At 40.4% G+C, this 18,013-nt stretch overlaps 1 protein-coding gene across 2 annotated transcripts in view; it reads right to left on the bottom strand.

Annotated features, from left to right (window-relative positions):
• Window positions 1-7,870: 7,870 nt before the first annotated feature.
• The window catches only part of MYLK4 (myosin light chain kinase family member 4), a 111,944-nt gene continuing 101,801 nt past the window's right edge, over window positions 7,871-18,013 (bottom strand). For both annotated transcript variants that reach the window (XM_090269910.1, XM_090269911.1), the window contains 2 exons: window positions 13,594-13,665; window positions 7,871-10,780 (listed from right to left, as the gene is read on the bottom strand). In XM_090269910.1, the coding sequence (XP_090126036.1) occupies window positions 13,618-13,665 (48 nt within the window). In that variant the 3' untranslated portion in view covers window positions 7,871-10,780; window positions 13,594-13,617. The remainder of the gene's footprint in view (window positions 10,781-13,593; window positions 13,666-18,013) is intronic.

The raw sequence follows: 18,013 nt of genomic DNA, 5'->3' as shown, positions 1-18,013 counted from the left end.
TGGAATGAATCTCATTTGATCATGGTGTATAATCTATTTAATGTGTTGCTGAATCCAGTTTGCTAATATTCTGTTGAGGGTTTTAGCATCTATATTCATCAGCAATATTGGCCTGTAGTTTTCTTTCTTTGTTGTGTCTTGACCTGGTTTTGGAATTAGGGTGATACTGACTTCATAGAAAGAGTTTGGGAGTCCTCCCTTTTCTTGCATTTTTGGAAATAGTTTGAGAAGGATAGGTGTTAGTTCTTCTCTAAATGTATTATAAAATTCACCTGTGAAGCCATTCGGTTAGGGCTTTTGTGTGCCGGTAGTTTTTTAATTACTACTTCAATTTCATTAGTTGTTATCAATCTATTCAGCCTTTCTCTTTCTTCTTGATTCAATTTTGGAAGATTTTATGTTTCGAGAAATTTGTCCATTTTATTAAGGTTGTCAAATTTCTTGATGTACTGTTGTTTGTAGTAATTTCTCACAATCCTTTGCATTTCTGTGGTATCAGTTGTGATTTCTCCTCTTTCGTTTCTGATTTTGTTTACTTGGGTCCTCTCTTTTTTTCTTGATGAACCTGGCTAAAGGCTTGTCAATTTTGTTTATCTTTTCAAAGTACCAGCTCCTGGTTTTATTGGTCTTTTGAATTGTTTGTATAGTCTCTATGTCATTTAATTCTGTTCTGATCTTGATGATTTGCTTCCTTCTACTTGTTCTGGGCTTTGTTTATTGTTGTTCCTCTAGTTCTTGTAGCTGTAGAGTTAGATTTTTTACTTAAGATTCTTCTATCCTTTTTAGGTAGGTACGTATTGCTATGAACTTCCCTCTAAGGAGTGTTTTTGCTTTGTCCCATACATTTTGGACTGTCGTGTATTCATTATCATTAGTTTCCAGAAACTTTCTGATTTTTTCCTTGATGTCATTGTTAACCCATTCATTATTTAATAGCATGCTATTCATTCTCCATGAGTTTGGGTGTCTTTGATTTTTCCTCTTGAGGTTGATTTCCAGTTTCAAACCATTGTGATCTGAGAAAATGCTTGATGTAATTTTACTTTTCTTGAATTTGTTGAGGCTTGTTTTGTGTCCTACCATGTGGTCTATCTTTGAAAATGTTCCATGTGCACTTGAAAAGAATGCACATTTTGCTTCTTTGGGGTGGGAAGTCCTATATATATAAATTAAGTCCATTTGATCTAAAGTGTTGTTCAATGCCTCAATATTCTTGTTGTTTCTTTGCTTTGAAGATCTGTTCATTATTGGTAATGTGGTGTTAAAGCCCTTTACTATGAATGTGTTGGTGTTGATATCCATCTTGTAGTCTTCCAAGATTTCCTTATACATTTGGGTGCTTCTATGTTGGGTGCATATATGTTTACCAGGGTTATATCTTCTTGGTGGTTTGTTCCCTTATATATTATTAAATGTCCTTCTTTGTCTCTTTTTATGGCCTTTTCTGTGAATTCTGTTTTGTCTGATATAAGTATTGCTACCCAGTTTTTTCTTAATGTCCATTTGCTTGGAATACTTTTTCCATCCCTTCACTTTCAGTCTATACAGATCTTTTGTTCTGAGGTGGGACTCTTGTTGTCGGCAGCCGTCCGTCTCGAGAGACGATGGTGTAGCTTCTTAAGAGTCTATCTGCACCGCCGAAAATGGCTGTGCAGTCCGACTCGGGAGTGACACGGTATCTGTCTCCTCCCGTGTTGAATTGACATCTTGCGATGATGCTGGAGTGTCCTCTCCAGTGAAGCTGAAGCTACAGAGCCTGGGCAGGGTGATATGGAGGGTCTGCTGTTGCCCATGCAGCAGACCCCCCCTCTCTTCGCAGCTGAAGGATCCAAGGGAAAGACGGAGTCAATACAGCTTGGCTTCAGGTGCGCCGCAGGAGTTGCCGGTGTTGACTACAACGTCAAACCGCCTTAGGGACTCCGGCTCCGGATTTTCTGTCAGGGTTTACTCCCTTAGCCTTTCCCCTGAAGAGGTATGCTGCAAGGCAGTGGATGTTTTTTGGAGTCAGAGTAGACAGCATGTATTTGGGTCATGTTTTTGTACCCATTCCACTACCCTGTGTATTTTGATTGGTGCATTGAATCCATTTACATTTAAGGTTATTATTAACAGGTATTTATTCATTTCCCTTTGTACCTGTGTTCCTCTCCTTCTCTCTTTTCCTTCTTCTTCTTAAAGTAGGGCCTTTGGCATTTCTTGCAATGCTGGTTTGTTGGAAATGTATTCTTTTAGCCTTTTTTTTTTTTTGGTCTGGGAATCTCTTTATTTCACCTTCCATTTTGAAAGAGAATCTTGCTGGGTAGAGTATTCTTGATTGTAGGCCTTTGTTTTTAATTGCTTGAAATGTTTTTTGCCATTTCCTTCTGTCTTGTAGTGTTTCTGTTGAGAAATCAGCTGATAGCATTATTGGAGCTCCCTTGTATGTATTTGTTGTTTTTCTCTTGCTGCCTTTAGAATTATTTGTCTTTGAATGTAGTCATTTTAATTATGATGTGGCTTGGAGCGGGCCTCTTTGGGTTCATCTTCATTGGGACCCTCTGTTCTTCCTGTACTTGTGAGACTTTTTCTTTTCTCATGTTTGGGAAGTTTTCTGTCATTACTTTTTCAATCAGCTTTTCTACCCCTTGCTCCTATTCTTCTCCTTCTGGTATCCCTGTGATATAGATATTGTTGTGTTTAATGTGTCCTGAAGCTCTCTTAAACCCTCTTCATTTTTTTCAGTCTTTTTTCATTTTTTTGCACTGTCTGGAAATTTTTTTCTATGTTGTCCTCTAGCTCACTGATCCAATCCTCTGCTTCATTTAGCCTGCTTTTGATTGCTTCTACTGTGTTCTTCAGTTCAGAAATTGTACTTTTCATTTCTTCCTGGCTCTTATTGATAGTTTCTATGTTTGTTTTTTTCATGTTGGAGTAGTTCTCAGTAAGTTCCTTGTAGTTTCCCTGGAGTTCTTTGTAGTTCCCCTCTAGCTCATTGTAGTTCTCTCTGAGTTTGTTGAGTTCATTGAGGTTCCTCATTACCATTGTTTTGAATTCCATGTCTGATAGTATGCTTGCCTCTAATTCATCTATCCCTCCTTCTGGGAATTCCTCCTTTCCTTTTGATGGGGTGTTATTTCTCCTTCTCCCCATTTTAAGTTGGTCTTCTTGTTGTTTCTGTTCTTAGATCGACCTACTTTTATTTCCTGCCTTTGTGGTTTTACCTTCTTGCATACATTTGTTGAGCTGCTGCCTCTGGCTGATGCCACTTGGAGGGGAGTAGTCTGCTTAAGAGATTTCTCCCATAGAATTGGAGATGATTCTGCACTGGGATCTAGTCCGCTGCTCTCTCAGCTTTTTCTTTAGAGCCAGTGCCCAAAATTTTTCCAAAGTGCATCTAGTTCACTTCACCTTCTGTTGGCCTCAGCCATGGGTGAGTGCATTCCCTCTCGCAGGCTGGTGGCACACGGGCCATGGGTTGGCTGTTTGCTTGTGGGGCTGGGCAGACCGCGGGCACTTCTGCCAGCCTGGGGCGGGGGGTGAGGAGTGGGCGAGTGTGCTCCTGTGCTTTGGTTCCTCAAGAATCTCGCCCTGCCCCTAGCCTTTCCTCCTCAGTCCACAAAAAACAATCGAAAGGAAAACACACACGTGCAGGCGCATGCGCGCGCGCGCACACACACACACACTCACACACACACAAAAAGTACACTGCTCCTTGCCTCTCAGAGCCAGACACCACCTGGCCCATTTCTGGCTCTGCTGACAGGCAAAGCCTCGTTCTCCACTCCTGACTCCTCTCAGAGGAAATCTAGGATCACTAAAAAATCTTGCACACTGCCAGCTGCAGCTTGGGGAGCCAAGCCAGCCAGAACTCATATCTTGCCCCTTTTCCCTCCACAATCCTCACCAGACAGGTCACTCTAAGACAATCTGTCTCATCTGCTGTCAGCAGCACCAAGGCTCAACTCCTGCCAATATCCAGGTGTTAACTGAGATGCTCTGTCCACAATTAGCCTAAACTACAGACAGGTCTCAGGAGCAAGCAAGCACAGCCTACCCTCACTCCTCCACAGCCTACCCTTACTCCTCCACAGAGGAGGATTTTACAGTAGGTGCACCAGGCCCACTGGGTGCACCAGGCATGCACCCTGGGCCCCGACTTCTGAAGGGCCCCCAAAACCCCAACTTTACACTTTTTTTTCAGATTTAATGTGTTTTATTGATTAAAATATTACATTTGTGCCAATTTCCCTTCCCTCTGCTCCCCTCCACCCGGTGGCCCCCCTCCCTACAGTTGTCCCCCCCTTTTAGATTATGTCCATTAGTTGTGCATACAGTTCCTCCCAACCTCTCTCCGCCTATTCCATTCCCTCCTACCATGATCCCCAATTCCTATATCATCTCCCTCCCTCTCCCCACTCCCCCTCCCTGTTGACCTCCCCCCAATATGCTTCCCGTACCCACAGTTCCTTTTCCACTCTCGTTGCCTGTTTAGTTTGCCTTTGTTTCATCTCCCTAGCTTCTGTTTTTTAAACCAGTCCCTTTAACATCTCATATAACAGTGGTTTGGATCTAATGAACTCTTTCAGTTTTATTTTGTCCTGGAAACACTTTCTCTGTCCTTTTATTCTGAATGACAATTTCGCTGGATAGAGTATTCGTGGTTGTAGGTTTTGGATTTTCATTACTTTGAATATTTCTTGCCAGTCCCTTCTTGCCTGTAGGGTCTCCCTTGAGAAGTCAGCTGATAGTCTAATTGGGACCCCTTTGTACATAATTCTTTTCTTCTCTCTTGCTGCTTTTAAGATTCTCTCTTTATCTTTAATTTTTGACATTTTGATTATAATGTGTCTTGGAGTGGTTCTCCCTGGGTCCAGTCTCTTGGGAACTCTCCTTGCTTCCTGGACCTGCAAGTCTATTCCCTTCCCCAAGTCTGGGAAGTTCTCCTTTATTATATTTTCACTCAATTTTTCAAGTTCTAGTTCATCTTCCTCACTCTCTGGCAAACCAATGATTCTTATGTTGGGTCTTTTATAGCTGTCCCAGAGGTTTCTGATCCTCTCATTGTTGCTTCCCATTTCCTCTCTCTGCATTGGTTGATTGCTTGTTCCTTCTCCATATTCCAGTTTGTTGAAATGAACTCTGGATTTTTTTTCCTCACCATCTGTCTTGTATGTGGTTTTGTTCCTTTCGTTATGAATGTTTTTCGCTTCTTTCTTATCTTTTTCCTGCTCTTTTGTGAATTCTGTAAGCCACCTGATAACAATGGCCCAGAACTGAGCCTCTGACAGGTTTCTTATCTGTTCATCTGTCAGGTTCTCTATCTGTTGCCTGGTGAGCTGTGCCACCGGGATTTCTATAGTTGTCTGCCTCATTTTGACAGATGCGTTTTGTTTTCTTGGGCCGGCTGTAGGGGGCAGTGCCTGTGTACGCATCACAATTCAGCGACCGGCGCGCCTGTCCACGACCTATTTCGCAGCCCTGTGGTGCTTTCTTTGGGGGCGGGGGTCCAAGGTGGATTCACACAGTTATTCAGCTAGGAGACCGGGATCCGTCCTCCCGCCCCCCTGGGCCTCACTGTTCAAGGCGATGCAGTGTCTGCTTTCCCCAGCGCTGGGGTCGCGCACTGCCAGGGGCTTGACTGCAGCCGGGATTTTTCGCCGCCCCGCCGCTGTCCCAGGTGCGACCGCAAACAGCGCTGCCCTCTTTAACTCTTACCTGCCCAAATGGCACCGCTGGTTTATAACTTCATTTGTTGGGCTTCCGTGTAGTTTTATTTTCTGGAATTTCTAGTTATCCTTTGTTTTGAAGTAGTTGTATTCCTCTCTAGTTGTAGAGGGAGACCTAGCGTGTCCGTCTAAGCCTCCATCTTGGCCAGAAGTCCCCAACTTTACACTTTTGTCTAATGACACCAAATTTGGTTTCATATGTGCAATTTTAATTACATACAAATTGTAAACTTGTGGGGCCCAGGGTCATGCCTGGTGTGTCCACCATTAAATCCGCCTCTGCTCCTCCACCATCTTTGAGTATCCTAAAATGTCAATGTTAACATGGACTTAGATGTCATTTTCAGATATATAGGCAGGCCTTGGAGCTAAACAGTCGCAGCAGCATTTCCAGCCAAGGTGCTAGCCTCAGAAAGCAATGTAGCATCCAATGACCAGTTGCTCACTTTATACTGAAGTTTTGAGTGGTAGATTTTCTGAAACAAACACTCTTTATGGAATGAGAAATATTCACTAACGTACATTAAAGGGATTGAGCTGCTGCTAACTGCTTTAATAATTTATTAAACACTGTTCTGACACTATACACTTCATATATCTCTCAATAAGTAGGGAAGCTGTTTTTTCTCCATGGGACTAGCCTATATTCCTAAAGATGGCTCTAAGACTCCTATAAGTGTGACATCACTCTTTTAAGGTATATTGGTTCTTAATGTCACAGTCTTTAACATGTCAGAATTGTTGTAAAGGAGAGAGTTCACATTACATTTGCCAAGACCACCTATTTGAATAATTTAACTCATTAACCAAAGGATAAAGTCCATGTTTATTCTTCAATATAAGACATATATATGACTGTTATACATCTTTTTAAGGCAATGAAATACAACTGAGTGAAATGATATTCAGAAATAAAATGTACACATGACATGCAATCACATTATGAATTCATTATTATTTAATATCTATACAGATACACACCTCATCAGAATGACCCACTGACCTCTACCAGCTGAGACAACTACAAAATACAAGTAAGGCAACACATGAACACTCAGGTATATGATGTATTCTGCTCTTCTGAATAAGTAGTAGTTAAGTTATAAGCCTTCATGGAAGGCAAAACTGCTATATAAAGACCACTTATGAAAAACACCTGACTAAAATAGAGCTAGGAAAAATATATAGAACTTCTAGTATGAGAAACTGTAGACTCATGCTAAGCAAGGAAGTAATCCTAATCTAGGAATTGAACATCTAGTAAGTCCAGCATCAAGTTTTCTGTAGGAAAAAAATAAAGTAATTTGCCTTTTGAAAATATAATTTTTATCTTAAAAAGGCTTTTAGGGAAGCATCATAATGAATGAGAAGATGAACTTTGACTCTAACTTATGAAAAAAAGAAAGAAGTAAAAAATAAAAAAGAGCAAAAGTGAAGCTGGGAGCATTGTGACTAGGGAGAATTGAGGCACAGTGATGGTGCACCCTGTACCCATGACTGAATTGCCAGAGAATGGAGAGCTGAACTGAGCCTATTGAGCACAACCAGGGGGATGCCGTATGAGTCCCTGTCACTGTATTTTCACAGATTAATTTTCCAAATGAGGTTCTCTGCTCTACGGGCTGACAGCCAACTTAACAAGCACATGTATACACACTAGCTGCCTTTGCCTAATTTCTGTGGTAGAGTAGTGGGGCAGGAGGGTCAAAACAGGGATGAAATAAAGAACAAGGCCCTTATTTCCCTAATACCAAATTCATATTCTGATTCTAAAATAAGAAAAATTTTGCTATATTAATTTTCATAAAAATGATAAAAAATATAAGTATTCACACACCTTTCAAAACACATTCACATCAAGGTATGCCATGACAATGGTAGCATGCCTATTTACATTTTTGAGTAAAGAAAGAAAAATAATATTGTCAGACAAAAACATCTAAAAAGAAACCTACGGTACTCAACACATATGAGAATTATCCAATTTCAACCTAGAAATCTATTCTCCAAATTAGTTCAGGTGAGAGTCCATTTCCATTTCAGAGACTTTTGTGCTACAAATTGGAGCATGAGCCCTTTGTCCCTGATTTTTATTTATTTATTTATTTTTAAATTATTTATTTATTTGTTTGTTTGTTTGTTTGTTTATTTATTTATTTATTAGAGAGAGAGGAAAGGAGAAAGAGAGGGAGAGAAACATCAATGTGTGGTTGCCTCTCACTTGCACCCCCAACTGGGGACCTGACGTGCAACCTAGTAATGAGCCCTGACTAGGAATTGAACCAGTGACACTTGGTTCGCAGGCTGACGCTCAGTCCACTGAGCCACAGCAGCCAGGGCTGTCCCTGATTTTTAAATAGCAACAGGTTCTGAGTAAATGCTAATATCTTATAAATTACAAGTGTATATATGCTTTTGCCTTAACAGTTTGTAAGGTTTATTTCTCTCCAGGCAGTGGGAAGTGCCACATCAGCATTTAATTTACTCCATTTACTAAAGGAATGGCAATTGCCTAATTCAAGTAAGTGAAGCCATGTATGCTCATTAAGAGGGTGGAGGAGAAATACAGGCTCTCAAATCCTAATGACTTCTTGGAAAAATCAATCACAATAGCCCCAGTCTAGCCAGACTTAGCTTCTATGGGTCCATGCTAGTTGACACCTCTGCAGTAAAAACCCTCCTTTCCCATCACAGTGGCAATCTACCAAGTTGGGGCTCTTGCTGGAGCAGCTACACATGGGCATGGAAGAAGGCAGCACAAGAGCAGGAGATTTTAAATCCCCCTCTTTCAATTAACTCTAGACTGTAATAATCAACTCTGCCATGCAAACTATCCTCAGCTCTCCTATAAAAGGCAATCTGCTGACATGGGGTTGCCTCCTCATCCAAATGTGGAAATTTAACTACAAATTCAAAGGAGAGTCAGTTTCAAAGTAGTCTCCTTTCTAAACCTTTTGTGAAAAAATCACAGCCACTTAAATACAGGATCATCAATGGATTCATTTGGCAAAGATATAATTCCTTTATGTGGCCTAAGCTGTCTGTTCTGTGTGTGGTGGGGCCTGAAGAAAGTTTATCTGCCAATGCAAGGCAGAATGGGAGCTGGATGCAAACTGCACATCACGCAAGAGACCTCTGCTCCATCTGGTAGAGAATGCATACCACAGGACAGAAAAGCTTTCCATGTGGGCTTTCAAATCAGACCCTTGTGTCTTATTTAGCATTTGAGTAAATGCCAGCTCTCTGTGGTCTGAGTATTAATGCATGTACTGGCTTATATTTTTCCAGACTCTATGAATACCGTCAGCTAAAGATAGCACAGCAATATAACACTTCAGTCACAGGACTCTTTTGTTTTTTAAGGACACTAAATTAAACATTTAAAGCATAGTCACATAACAGGAACAGGAGAAACCAACCTTGGATAAATGCACAGGCCAAAGGAAAAAAGAAATGCATCATAACCTAAGAGCTAAGGCTAGAAATGAGTAAGTTTATAGCCAGCATGACCACTAAATTGGCATGTGGCCTTAACTAAATTAAACATTTTCTTCTTTCTCTACTTCCCCTTTACCTTACACATGAAAATAAGGACATTGCTCAGACAGTTGTTCATGCGCATGCTATAAGGATTCACTAGGTGGATATGAGACATAATGGAGAAAAGCCAATACAAGTTAAAACTGTCCTCACCAATATGGCCACCATCTTATTCTTATTTCATTCCATTGTTTTTGTGACAGCAAGAGTGTAGAACAATTTACTGACAAAAATAAAGACACTATTTTAGCTGATCTCAATAGAGCAGTTACTTGGAAATGGACAGTGTGAAGAAAGTGTTAAGAAGTTGATGTTGGGTATGTAATCAGAGTTAAGTATGACTTTGCCTTGTGTCTTTTCATAATGAAACCATGCTATGCTTTATTCTTGAGTGGTACTGTGCCTCTTTGTGCAGTACACAATAGGACTTATTTCCCTTATTAAGTATCTATAATGAAATAGTACAGGAGCTCAGGAACAAGAAGAAACTTGTATCTGGAAATTGTATTTGTGTCCAAAAAAGTGAGTAGAGCTGTTCCCATCACCTTTGATTTCTGAATGCTCTTTCTTCACAACCACTGAGCCTTGTGAGACTTCATGTAGGCTTCAAAAATTGTTTGAGTTTATTTGAGTACCATTTCCCAAGTCACTTCAACATTGCAAGCACAGCACTGTCCTTCCATAGAATGCACAAGACCCATCTTTTCTTGTTGACAAGTGGAGTATGAGGAAAGCTCTCATCACTGTTAACATTATTCCAAAGGTTTTGAAAAACCAACCATAAACCAATACCTCTTGCACCACCTCTCAAAACCAGTGTATTTCATGTAGATGAATGTTCAATCAGAAGAAAGTAGGGGTGCATTATGAAAATGCATGTTATTCATCTGAAACATAATTAGCTACTTGGGAGAAACTGATGTATTTGAAGGAAAATGCGTAATAAGTGGAAAATAGAATGTCTGATGCCTCTTGCCTCAGAATTCAAAGAAAGCTTATGTTCCAGAAAGCTAGTTATTTATCGATTGGATTTACCTGATTTCAGACCATATCAAAACAATGAAGTCTGAGAAACAGTGTTCAAGTGCACAGCAGACTTTGAATTTTTTTCTGGCGATATAGTCACCCCTTTGATAGGCATAGTTTAATAACAAGAAGTTTTCTCCCTCTAAATGCATCTGCTAGGTTTTAAAATAAATCTCCAATATGATTGTGCTAGTAAACTGAGAAATAGCAGAAATAAGCACCCTTTGTCCTGTGATTAAAATTATGAAATAAAAACAAAAACTCAAGATGGCAGCAAAATATCTTCCCAAGTGTGCACTACCACAGAGCGTGGGAAAGTGAGGGAAAGGGTGTGGGGTTTGCATGTACCCCTGGGACTAAAGCACTGAGAGTCCCCCTGGAACCGGGTGCTCTGAGTTCAAGTGTGGCAGCCCCCAATTCCCCAAGCTACTAGTCATTGTAGAAGTCAAGGCATCAGAACTGCTGATTTTCCCAGAAGTCTCAAAGCAGCAGCAAACCCAGCAGTTTTCCTGCAAAGCAAACAAAATATGACTCTTGTTAATTCAACAAGGCATTTAAAATTGTAATTAGTTGGTGTGCCCTTAGGAAAACCACACATGATACTTTTTTATAATGTATGTGTGAATGTGAGAGAAAAAAAGAAACCCCTTGAAAGATTCCAAATCCTTACCAGGGCGGGGTTGGGCTTTTTTCTTTTCCTTTTTTTCATTTTATGCAAGATGTTTTAGTACTATTTGCCATATCGAAAAACAAGGCCTCTTTGTTCCTTCTGAAGCACATCCTGCTCCCAAAGTTGCTGCCATCCATCCATTCTGTCAGCTTGATCCAGCATCAAAATGAGACTGGGGATACTTCTATTTGCTTTAGGGCCACATCTGACCTGTGGTCCACACACCGTTTGCTGCCCTACATCATTCCTATACACTGAGGAGGTGTCCTAAATTTATATTTCACAGGTTAGCAAAAGATGAAATGGAAACATAAAGTGAAATGTCACCATTTTTAGAGAGATTTTTAGAATGTTTCCTCAATGCATCAAAAAGCCTCTAACAAATTGCAAGAGATTTATATGCCACAATTTACACTGTGGATTATACCTTATTCATAGGACCTGGAAGTCATACATTTTCCACAGAAATATTTCAACCACCAGATTTCTAAAATCGAAGTTATTTCAAAGTTGGTTTTACTCAATATACGTTGCCAAAAACCCCATCTTAGCCTAGCAGGAAATATTGTGAATAATCATCTATTTTTTAAAAACATGGGGCTGCTCTTGGAGTTAATATCTTAAGCTTATATTTTAATTTGGAAAAAATGTAAGAAAATAGATTAGAAAGCATACATGTTATGTGGACCTAAAACCACTCTCCCACCTGCCTGAGGTGGGACCTGGTGAGTTCTGAAGCAGATGGAACTAAGGAACTCAGGAAAGGAAGGCAGCTAGACCACATGATTGTCAGGGTGTTGACATGACCAAGTTCAAAGAGAGATCTTATCAAGTTATTCTAACAAAGATTGTGTTACCTAACTGTACCGATGTGACAGTTCAAATACTTTATTCTTTGTACTCTGTACAAGTGTCATTGCTTGGGCTACCATCCTCTTCCACAACATTAAACTCAAAGCACCAATTTGGTATGGACAGACTTTACCGCCTCCCACCAGCCATTTTCTTCCATCTTCCCAGCCACACCCTGGCCACAGGCTTGCCTTGCAATGCAACCTCCTGCCTCCCAACAAATTCTTTCCCACAAGTCCTCAAAAGTGACTCCAGTAATTATGGTGAGAAGGTGGTTTGTGCCAAACCTACAGGGTTTGTAGTAGCTGGGGACAAAACTACTTCTGGGGAAGGGGTAGGGGAGGACACATAAAGAACCACTCAGGCCCACTGCCTATAGACTCTGGCACTCACCACTCACAGCTGAGGCCAGACTGCACCTCAGGTCTGGGAGCACATAGGGTCCTTTCTTTCTGCACATTGTGACAGCACACAAACTACCTCCTACTCTTCCCAAAATGTGAATGTTCTTGCTAAAAGCACAAACCTTCCTATTGACTTTTCATAAATTTCTAGATAAGTGATAGACTCATAAGTTAAGTGACCCTTACACTAAAAGTCAAATGATTTTTTAACATTGGTTTGTGACTTTTATTATGACTTACTGGTTTATTTCTACTACTCTTATTCTATAAAAGATTCAAGGCAGCTTACAAGAATATACACAAATAGACAAACAAAAACCTCAAGACCAGAATAAATATAAATTAGCATAAAAGATTAAGAGCCAATGGGTCTCTCTAGACTGAAATGGTTGCTGAGGGTCCAGAAGGAGCTTGGCAGACACTGGGCCATTGGGAGCTCATGAGGATGCTGGATCCCAAAGCTACAGAGATACCTGTGAGACTGGCTGCGGCCTCCAAGTTCACACCCCTAGGCTAAGCCTGAGCCAGAGCCCAGCCTGGCCACCAAGCACTTGCCTTCTGCACACTCCTGTGATTAGTTAATCCCAAGGATGGTCACGTGTGATTAGAAAATAAAAGATTAAGACAAGAAAGCAGCAACAATGCAGGTTCACAAATTTTAAGTCCTATATTGTTGTTAAAACTGAGTTGCAAAAAGATCGTAAACTTACTGCCCATGATTAGGGAACTGACTTGCTGGAGGGTGAATGGCCCCCAAGAAAAACATAAATGTTGGGATTTTTAAAAGTCCTCTGTAATAATTACACTTTCTTAGACTTTCCTTTAGGGCATATATTGGGTTAGTTTATTGATATAATAGGAGATATTGATGTGTAAAATGATCTTAAGAATTCTAACAGCTCAGGAGAGAAAAAAATATATGGGTTAGATTCAGAGACACCAGAGAGGATTACACTCTACCACTGACTAGTAGTATGGCCTTGGGTGAGTTATTTAGTCTGAGTCTTTGAGGTTTGGTTTACCTGTCTACGCAAAAAAGATATGACTTCCTCTGATGTAATATAGTTGTAAGGATGACCAGAGAGTTTCTGTTCAGTTACTGGCACATATTGAGTACCTACTATGTTCCAGGCCCTGGTCTCAAGGCTTTTCTTGGATTATCACATTGAAGACACTCAAAAGTTTAGGAAGTAAGATTATCCCCCACCCACATATCCAGAAACTGAGGTTTCTCTGCTAGAAAATGGCAGAGGCAGAGTGCAAATACTGTAGTCTGAATTTGTCCCCCTTCCCACCTCAGCCAAAACGCTGCCCTGCTTCCCACACAGTGCAACATACATTTGATTCCTCTTCAGGTTTGCACAAACACCTCTTTAGGAAAAGACCCAAGACCAACCTTTTAATGGGCATCTTCTGTAGACTATTTGGTCACAAAGTCCTGAGCATCAGAGCAGCAATTCTTTTTCTTCTAGGAAAACCAGAGACATTTTGGAAAGGATTAGAAGTTTTTCATCAGTCCCTGACTTATAAAAACACTTGAGTCAATAACTTGCTACTGAGCAGAAAATTTTCTTCAAGACAAGGTCTTAAAGCCTAATTGCTAACAATTCTCTGACAAATATGACCCGCCTTTAAGAGTCCAGCTCAAACATGTCCTTTGCTCTGCTCTAGTGTGCCTGTCATCACTACTCTTCCCCTCAGAGTCAGGGACAAAAAGCTTAGCACCTAATGACACTTAAATTTTACATGTGTGTTTTGTCAAAACTTCCTTCCACATACGTTCACTTAGACAAAGCACAAGAGTCAAGACTGAAACTGAGGCTGCAGGGACTACAAAAGTAAATTAAGATACAGGAACTGCTTCTTCAAGAAGTTTTCAAATACAGTGGCAAGTGTTAAGTGTCACAGGAGAGGTTCAATAAGACACAGAAAGCACTTCCAGTTTGGGGATTGAGAAGAGCCATCTTAAAGGAGGTGGCCTGTAAAATAGGTCTAAGATAATCGCCATGATTTGGGCTGATCTGAAGGAGTGGTAGAGACAAGACTGGAAACCGAGATCAGGATGTATTGGAGCAGGCCCAGAGTGTCGGGTGTGTCTGGTGTGGACAAGAAGAAACACTTGAAGATTGTTTTATCAGGAGTGATATGATCAGAGTTGTAATTAAAGAAATTATGCTTGGTGAATTAGAGAAGAAAGCTGATGGAAGTTGAATATATTAGCTCATGGGTTATTTTATTAGTTCAGTAAATTGAAAGAAAGACATGAGGGGACTTCCGGCCAAGATGGAGGCTTAGACTGACATGCTCGGTCTCCCTCTACAACTAGGAAGGAATACAGCTACCTCAATAAAAAAGATAACTAGAAATTCCAGAAAATAAAACTACATGGAAGCCCAATGTATGAAGTTATAAACCAGCGGTGCTCATCTGGATGGGTAGAAGGGGCGAGATCAGAATCAGGATGGAAGGGTTGGGCTGAGCTGTCTGAGGTAGCAGTGGGAATAGCGGCAGGACTGTGAGAAACACCAGGGGAGCAATCCCGGCTGCAGTTGAGACCCGGCAGCTTGTGATTCCAAAGCTGGGGAAGGCAGACGCCCCATTGCCTTGGTCAGCGAGGCTGTGGGGAAAGAGCCTCCTGGTCTCTCGGCAGAGAGTAATGGCAGGAATCCATCTTGGACCCCCAACTCCACACAAAGAGCCGCAGAGCGGCAAAAAAGGTCACCAATCACCACCGGTCGCTGATCACTGCCAGTCGCTGGGCAGTGATGAGTGCACAGGGCTCCACCCCCAATAGCCTGCCCAGGAAGAAAGCTAAACACAAATCTGTTAGAATGAAGCAGACAACAATTGAAATCCCAGTAACACAGCTCACCAGGCAGCAGATGAGAGACCTGACAGAGGAACAAATAAGAAACCTTTCAGAGGCTCCATCCAGAGCTATAGTGATAAGGTGGCTTACAGAATTAACAAAAGATTTGGAACAGGACAGGGAAGGAACAAAAGCTACTCATGCTGAAATGAATGAAAACACATATGAGACAAGTGGTGAAATAAAATCCAAAGATCAAATCAACAAACCAGAACATATGGAAGGAACAAACAGACAACCAGTGCAGAACGAGGAAACAAAAGGTAAAGAAAGTGATGAGAAGGTCAGAAACCTCTGGGACAGCTACAGTGATCGAACATTCGGATAATAGGATTGCCAGAGGGTGAAGAAGAAGAACTAGAAATTGAAAAATTATGTGGAAAAATAATGAAGCAGAACTTCCCAAACTTGGGGAAGGAAATAGACTTACAGGTCCAGAAAGCACAGAGTCCCAGAAAAACTGGACCCAGGGAGAACCACTCCAAGACACATTATAATCAAATTGTCAAAAATTAAGGATAAAGAGAGAATCTTAAAAGCAGCAAGAGAGAAGAAAAGAATCATGTACAAAGGGGTCCCAATTAGACTATCAGCAGATTTCTCAAAAGAGACCCTGCAGGCAAGAAGGGACTGGCAAGAAATATTCAAAGTAATGAAAATAAAAAACCTATAGCCACGAATACTCTATTCAGCGAAACTATCGTTCAGATTAGAAGGGCAGAGAAAGTGCTTCCAGGACAAAGTAAAACTGAAATAGTTCATTAGATCCAAACCACTGTTATATGAGATGTTAAAGGGACTGGTTTAGAAGAAGGAGGATCAAAACTATGAACATTAAAATGAAAACTGTATCACAACAACCAACAACAGAAGCTAGGGAATTGAAACAAAGGCAAACTAAGTAGGCAACGAGAGTGGAAAAAGAACTATAGGTATGGGGAACACTTTCAGGGAGGGGGAAGGGGGAAAAGGAGGAAGATGGTACAGAAATTAAGAAGCGTAGTAGGAGGGAATGGAGTAGACAGGAAGATGTTGAGAAGAACTATATGCACAACCAATGGACATGGACTAAAAGGGGTGGGGACAACTGGAGGGAGGGGGGCCACTGGGTGGAGGGGAGCACAGGGAAAAGAAATTGGGACAACTGTAACAGCATAATCAATAAAACATATTTTTTAAAAAAGAAGGGCATGAGCTAAAGGAGCAGCACTGGGAATGGAAAGGGAAGATAGAAGGCTTATTAGTTAGCTCTTGGGGAAAAGAAACCAGATCATATTTGTTCAGTTTTTTTTTCCTTTGTCCCCAAAGCATTTATTGTCTGCGGTAAGTGCTTGCTGAGTTCTAATAGATTTGTAGTTTGGGAAAGATTTTGATCCACCCCGGCTGAGAACAGTGTTTGATGGAGGATAGGTTATGTGTAAGTGGTTGGGGTCATAAGAAAAGCTGAGAACCACAGCATGCCATCTTGAGCTTAATACAGAAGGCACCTTAATTTTTAAGAAAAAATTCTTTTCAAATTCAGTGACTGAATAGAGGCACACTGAGTGATTAAGAAGCAGTAAGTGCTTTTAAGCTTGAAACCATTAAAAGAGATAAATAAAAGTTTATAAATGGCTTTTTAAAAATAAAATTAAGATTTAGGGGAAAGAAGGAGAAGGGTCTAGTCAAGGAACTAGTATAAATGACCCATGAACATGAACAATGGGGTGGGGATTGTGGGAAAAGGGGTAGGTGGGGTGGGGGGAACAATGGAGGAAAAAGTGGGATAACTGTAATAAAAAAACAATAAATAAATTAAAAATAATGATAACAAAATTAAATTAATATTTAAATAGTAAATAGTTTGGGATAAGGGTTAAATTTTCACAATAAGTTTAAATTCTCATTTTATAGAACATATTGGAACAAAGATCTTTCCAAAAATGAATCTTCTAGAACAATTTAGTCTCAATATTTCATTAAAAATTAAAATATATTAAGCTTGAATATTGGCTTTCAATACCAAAACTGTATGGTACATGAGTTGTTCTGGAAACATCATGAGGCCCTCTTTACCTAGTAGCCCATTACCCAGAGGGATAGCAGAGGGGGGAAGCTCCACCCAGACGCCAGAGCTGGGCTTCCTCGTTGGGATTCTGGCTCATCATTTGCTCCTCATAAGATCATGTACAAGTACTGAACCCCTGTCCTCAGTTTCCTCATCTACATACTGAGGATAATAACAGTGCCTGTTTCAGAGGATTGGCATGGGGGTTAAATGAGTTAACATTTGTATAGCTGTAGGAACAGTGCCATATAATTATAATTTTCTTGATAACTAACTTGATTTATACAACAAAAATGTTTTTGAATCCTTACACCATTCTTGAAATATCTATTCATCTTAGGTACCAGCAGTTAGATAGAATAACAAAAAATTAATTTTTGTTGTTGTTGTTAAATGGTTTTAAAAATATTTTTAAACACTTTCTAAACTGTATAATGTCATTAATTATCTGCTGTGGTTTCCATATTGTCCTACCATGTCAAAGTGTATTTAGACACCAATAAGCTTGGATAAAAATACATTGGTGTAAAATTGACCCAAAATAGGCTGGTAACCCTAATAAGCAGTTTGTGTAGTCTGGGTAAGTACCAACTAGGTAATAAGTCTATTTTTACTTGACATCAGTACCAATTATCAAGGAAAGGTATATTCAAGCACAAATAAAATTTACTCCGTACCGATGTTGAATTTAGAAACAAAGTTGATTTCAATAAAACATGAATGTGGAAAAAATGGGTACCCGAAATATAGTCATTCCAAGGTTTACTGGTCAGTGGAAAAGCTCTATTCCAAAACCCCAGGGAATGGGAGAGGGTGGGGTGGGGAACAAGGAACACAGATGAAGGAAATGGAAGTGCATCAAACACATGCTCCTCCGGGGTGTAATGGAGGCATCCTAAC

Source organism: Furipterus horrens, unplaced genomic scaffold (genome assembly GCF_987537825.1).
Source record: "Furipterus horrens unplaced genomic scaffold, mFurHor1.1.pri manual_scaffold_3, whole genome shotgun sequence".
NCBI lineage: Eukaryota > Metazoa > Chordata > Mammalia > Chiroptera > Furipteridae > Furipterus > Furipterus horrens.
The sequence above is the reverse complement of the archived record's forward strand: the minus strand, read 5'-3'. Positions and strand labels throughout refer to the sequence as shown.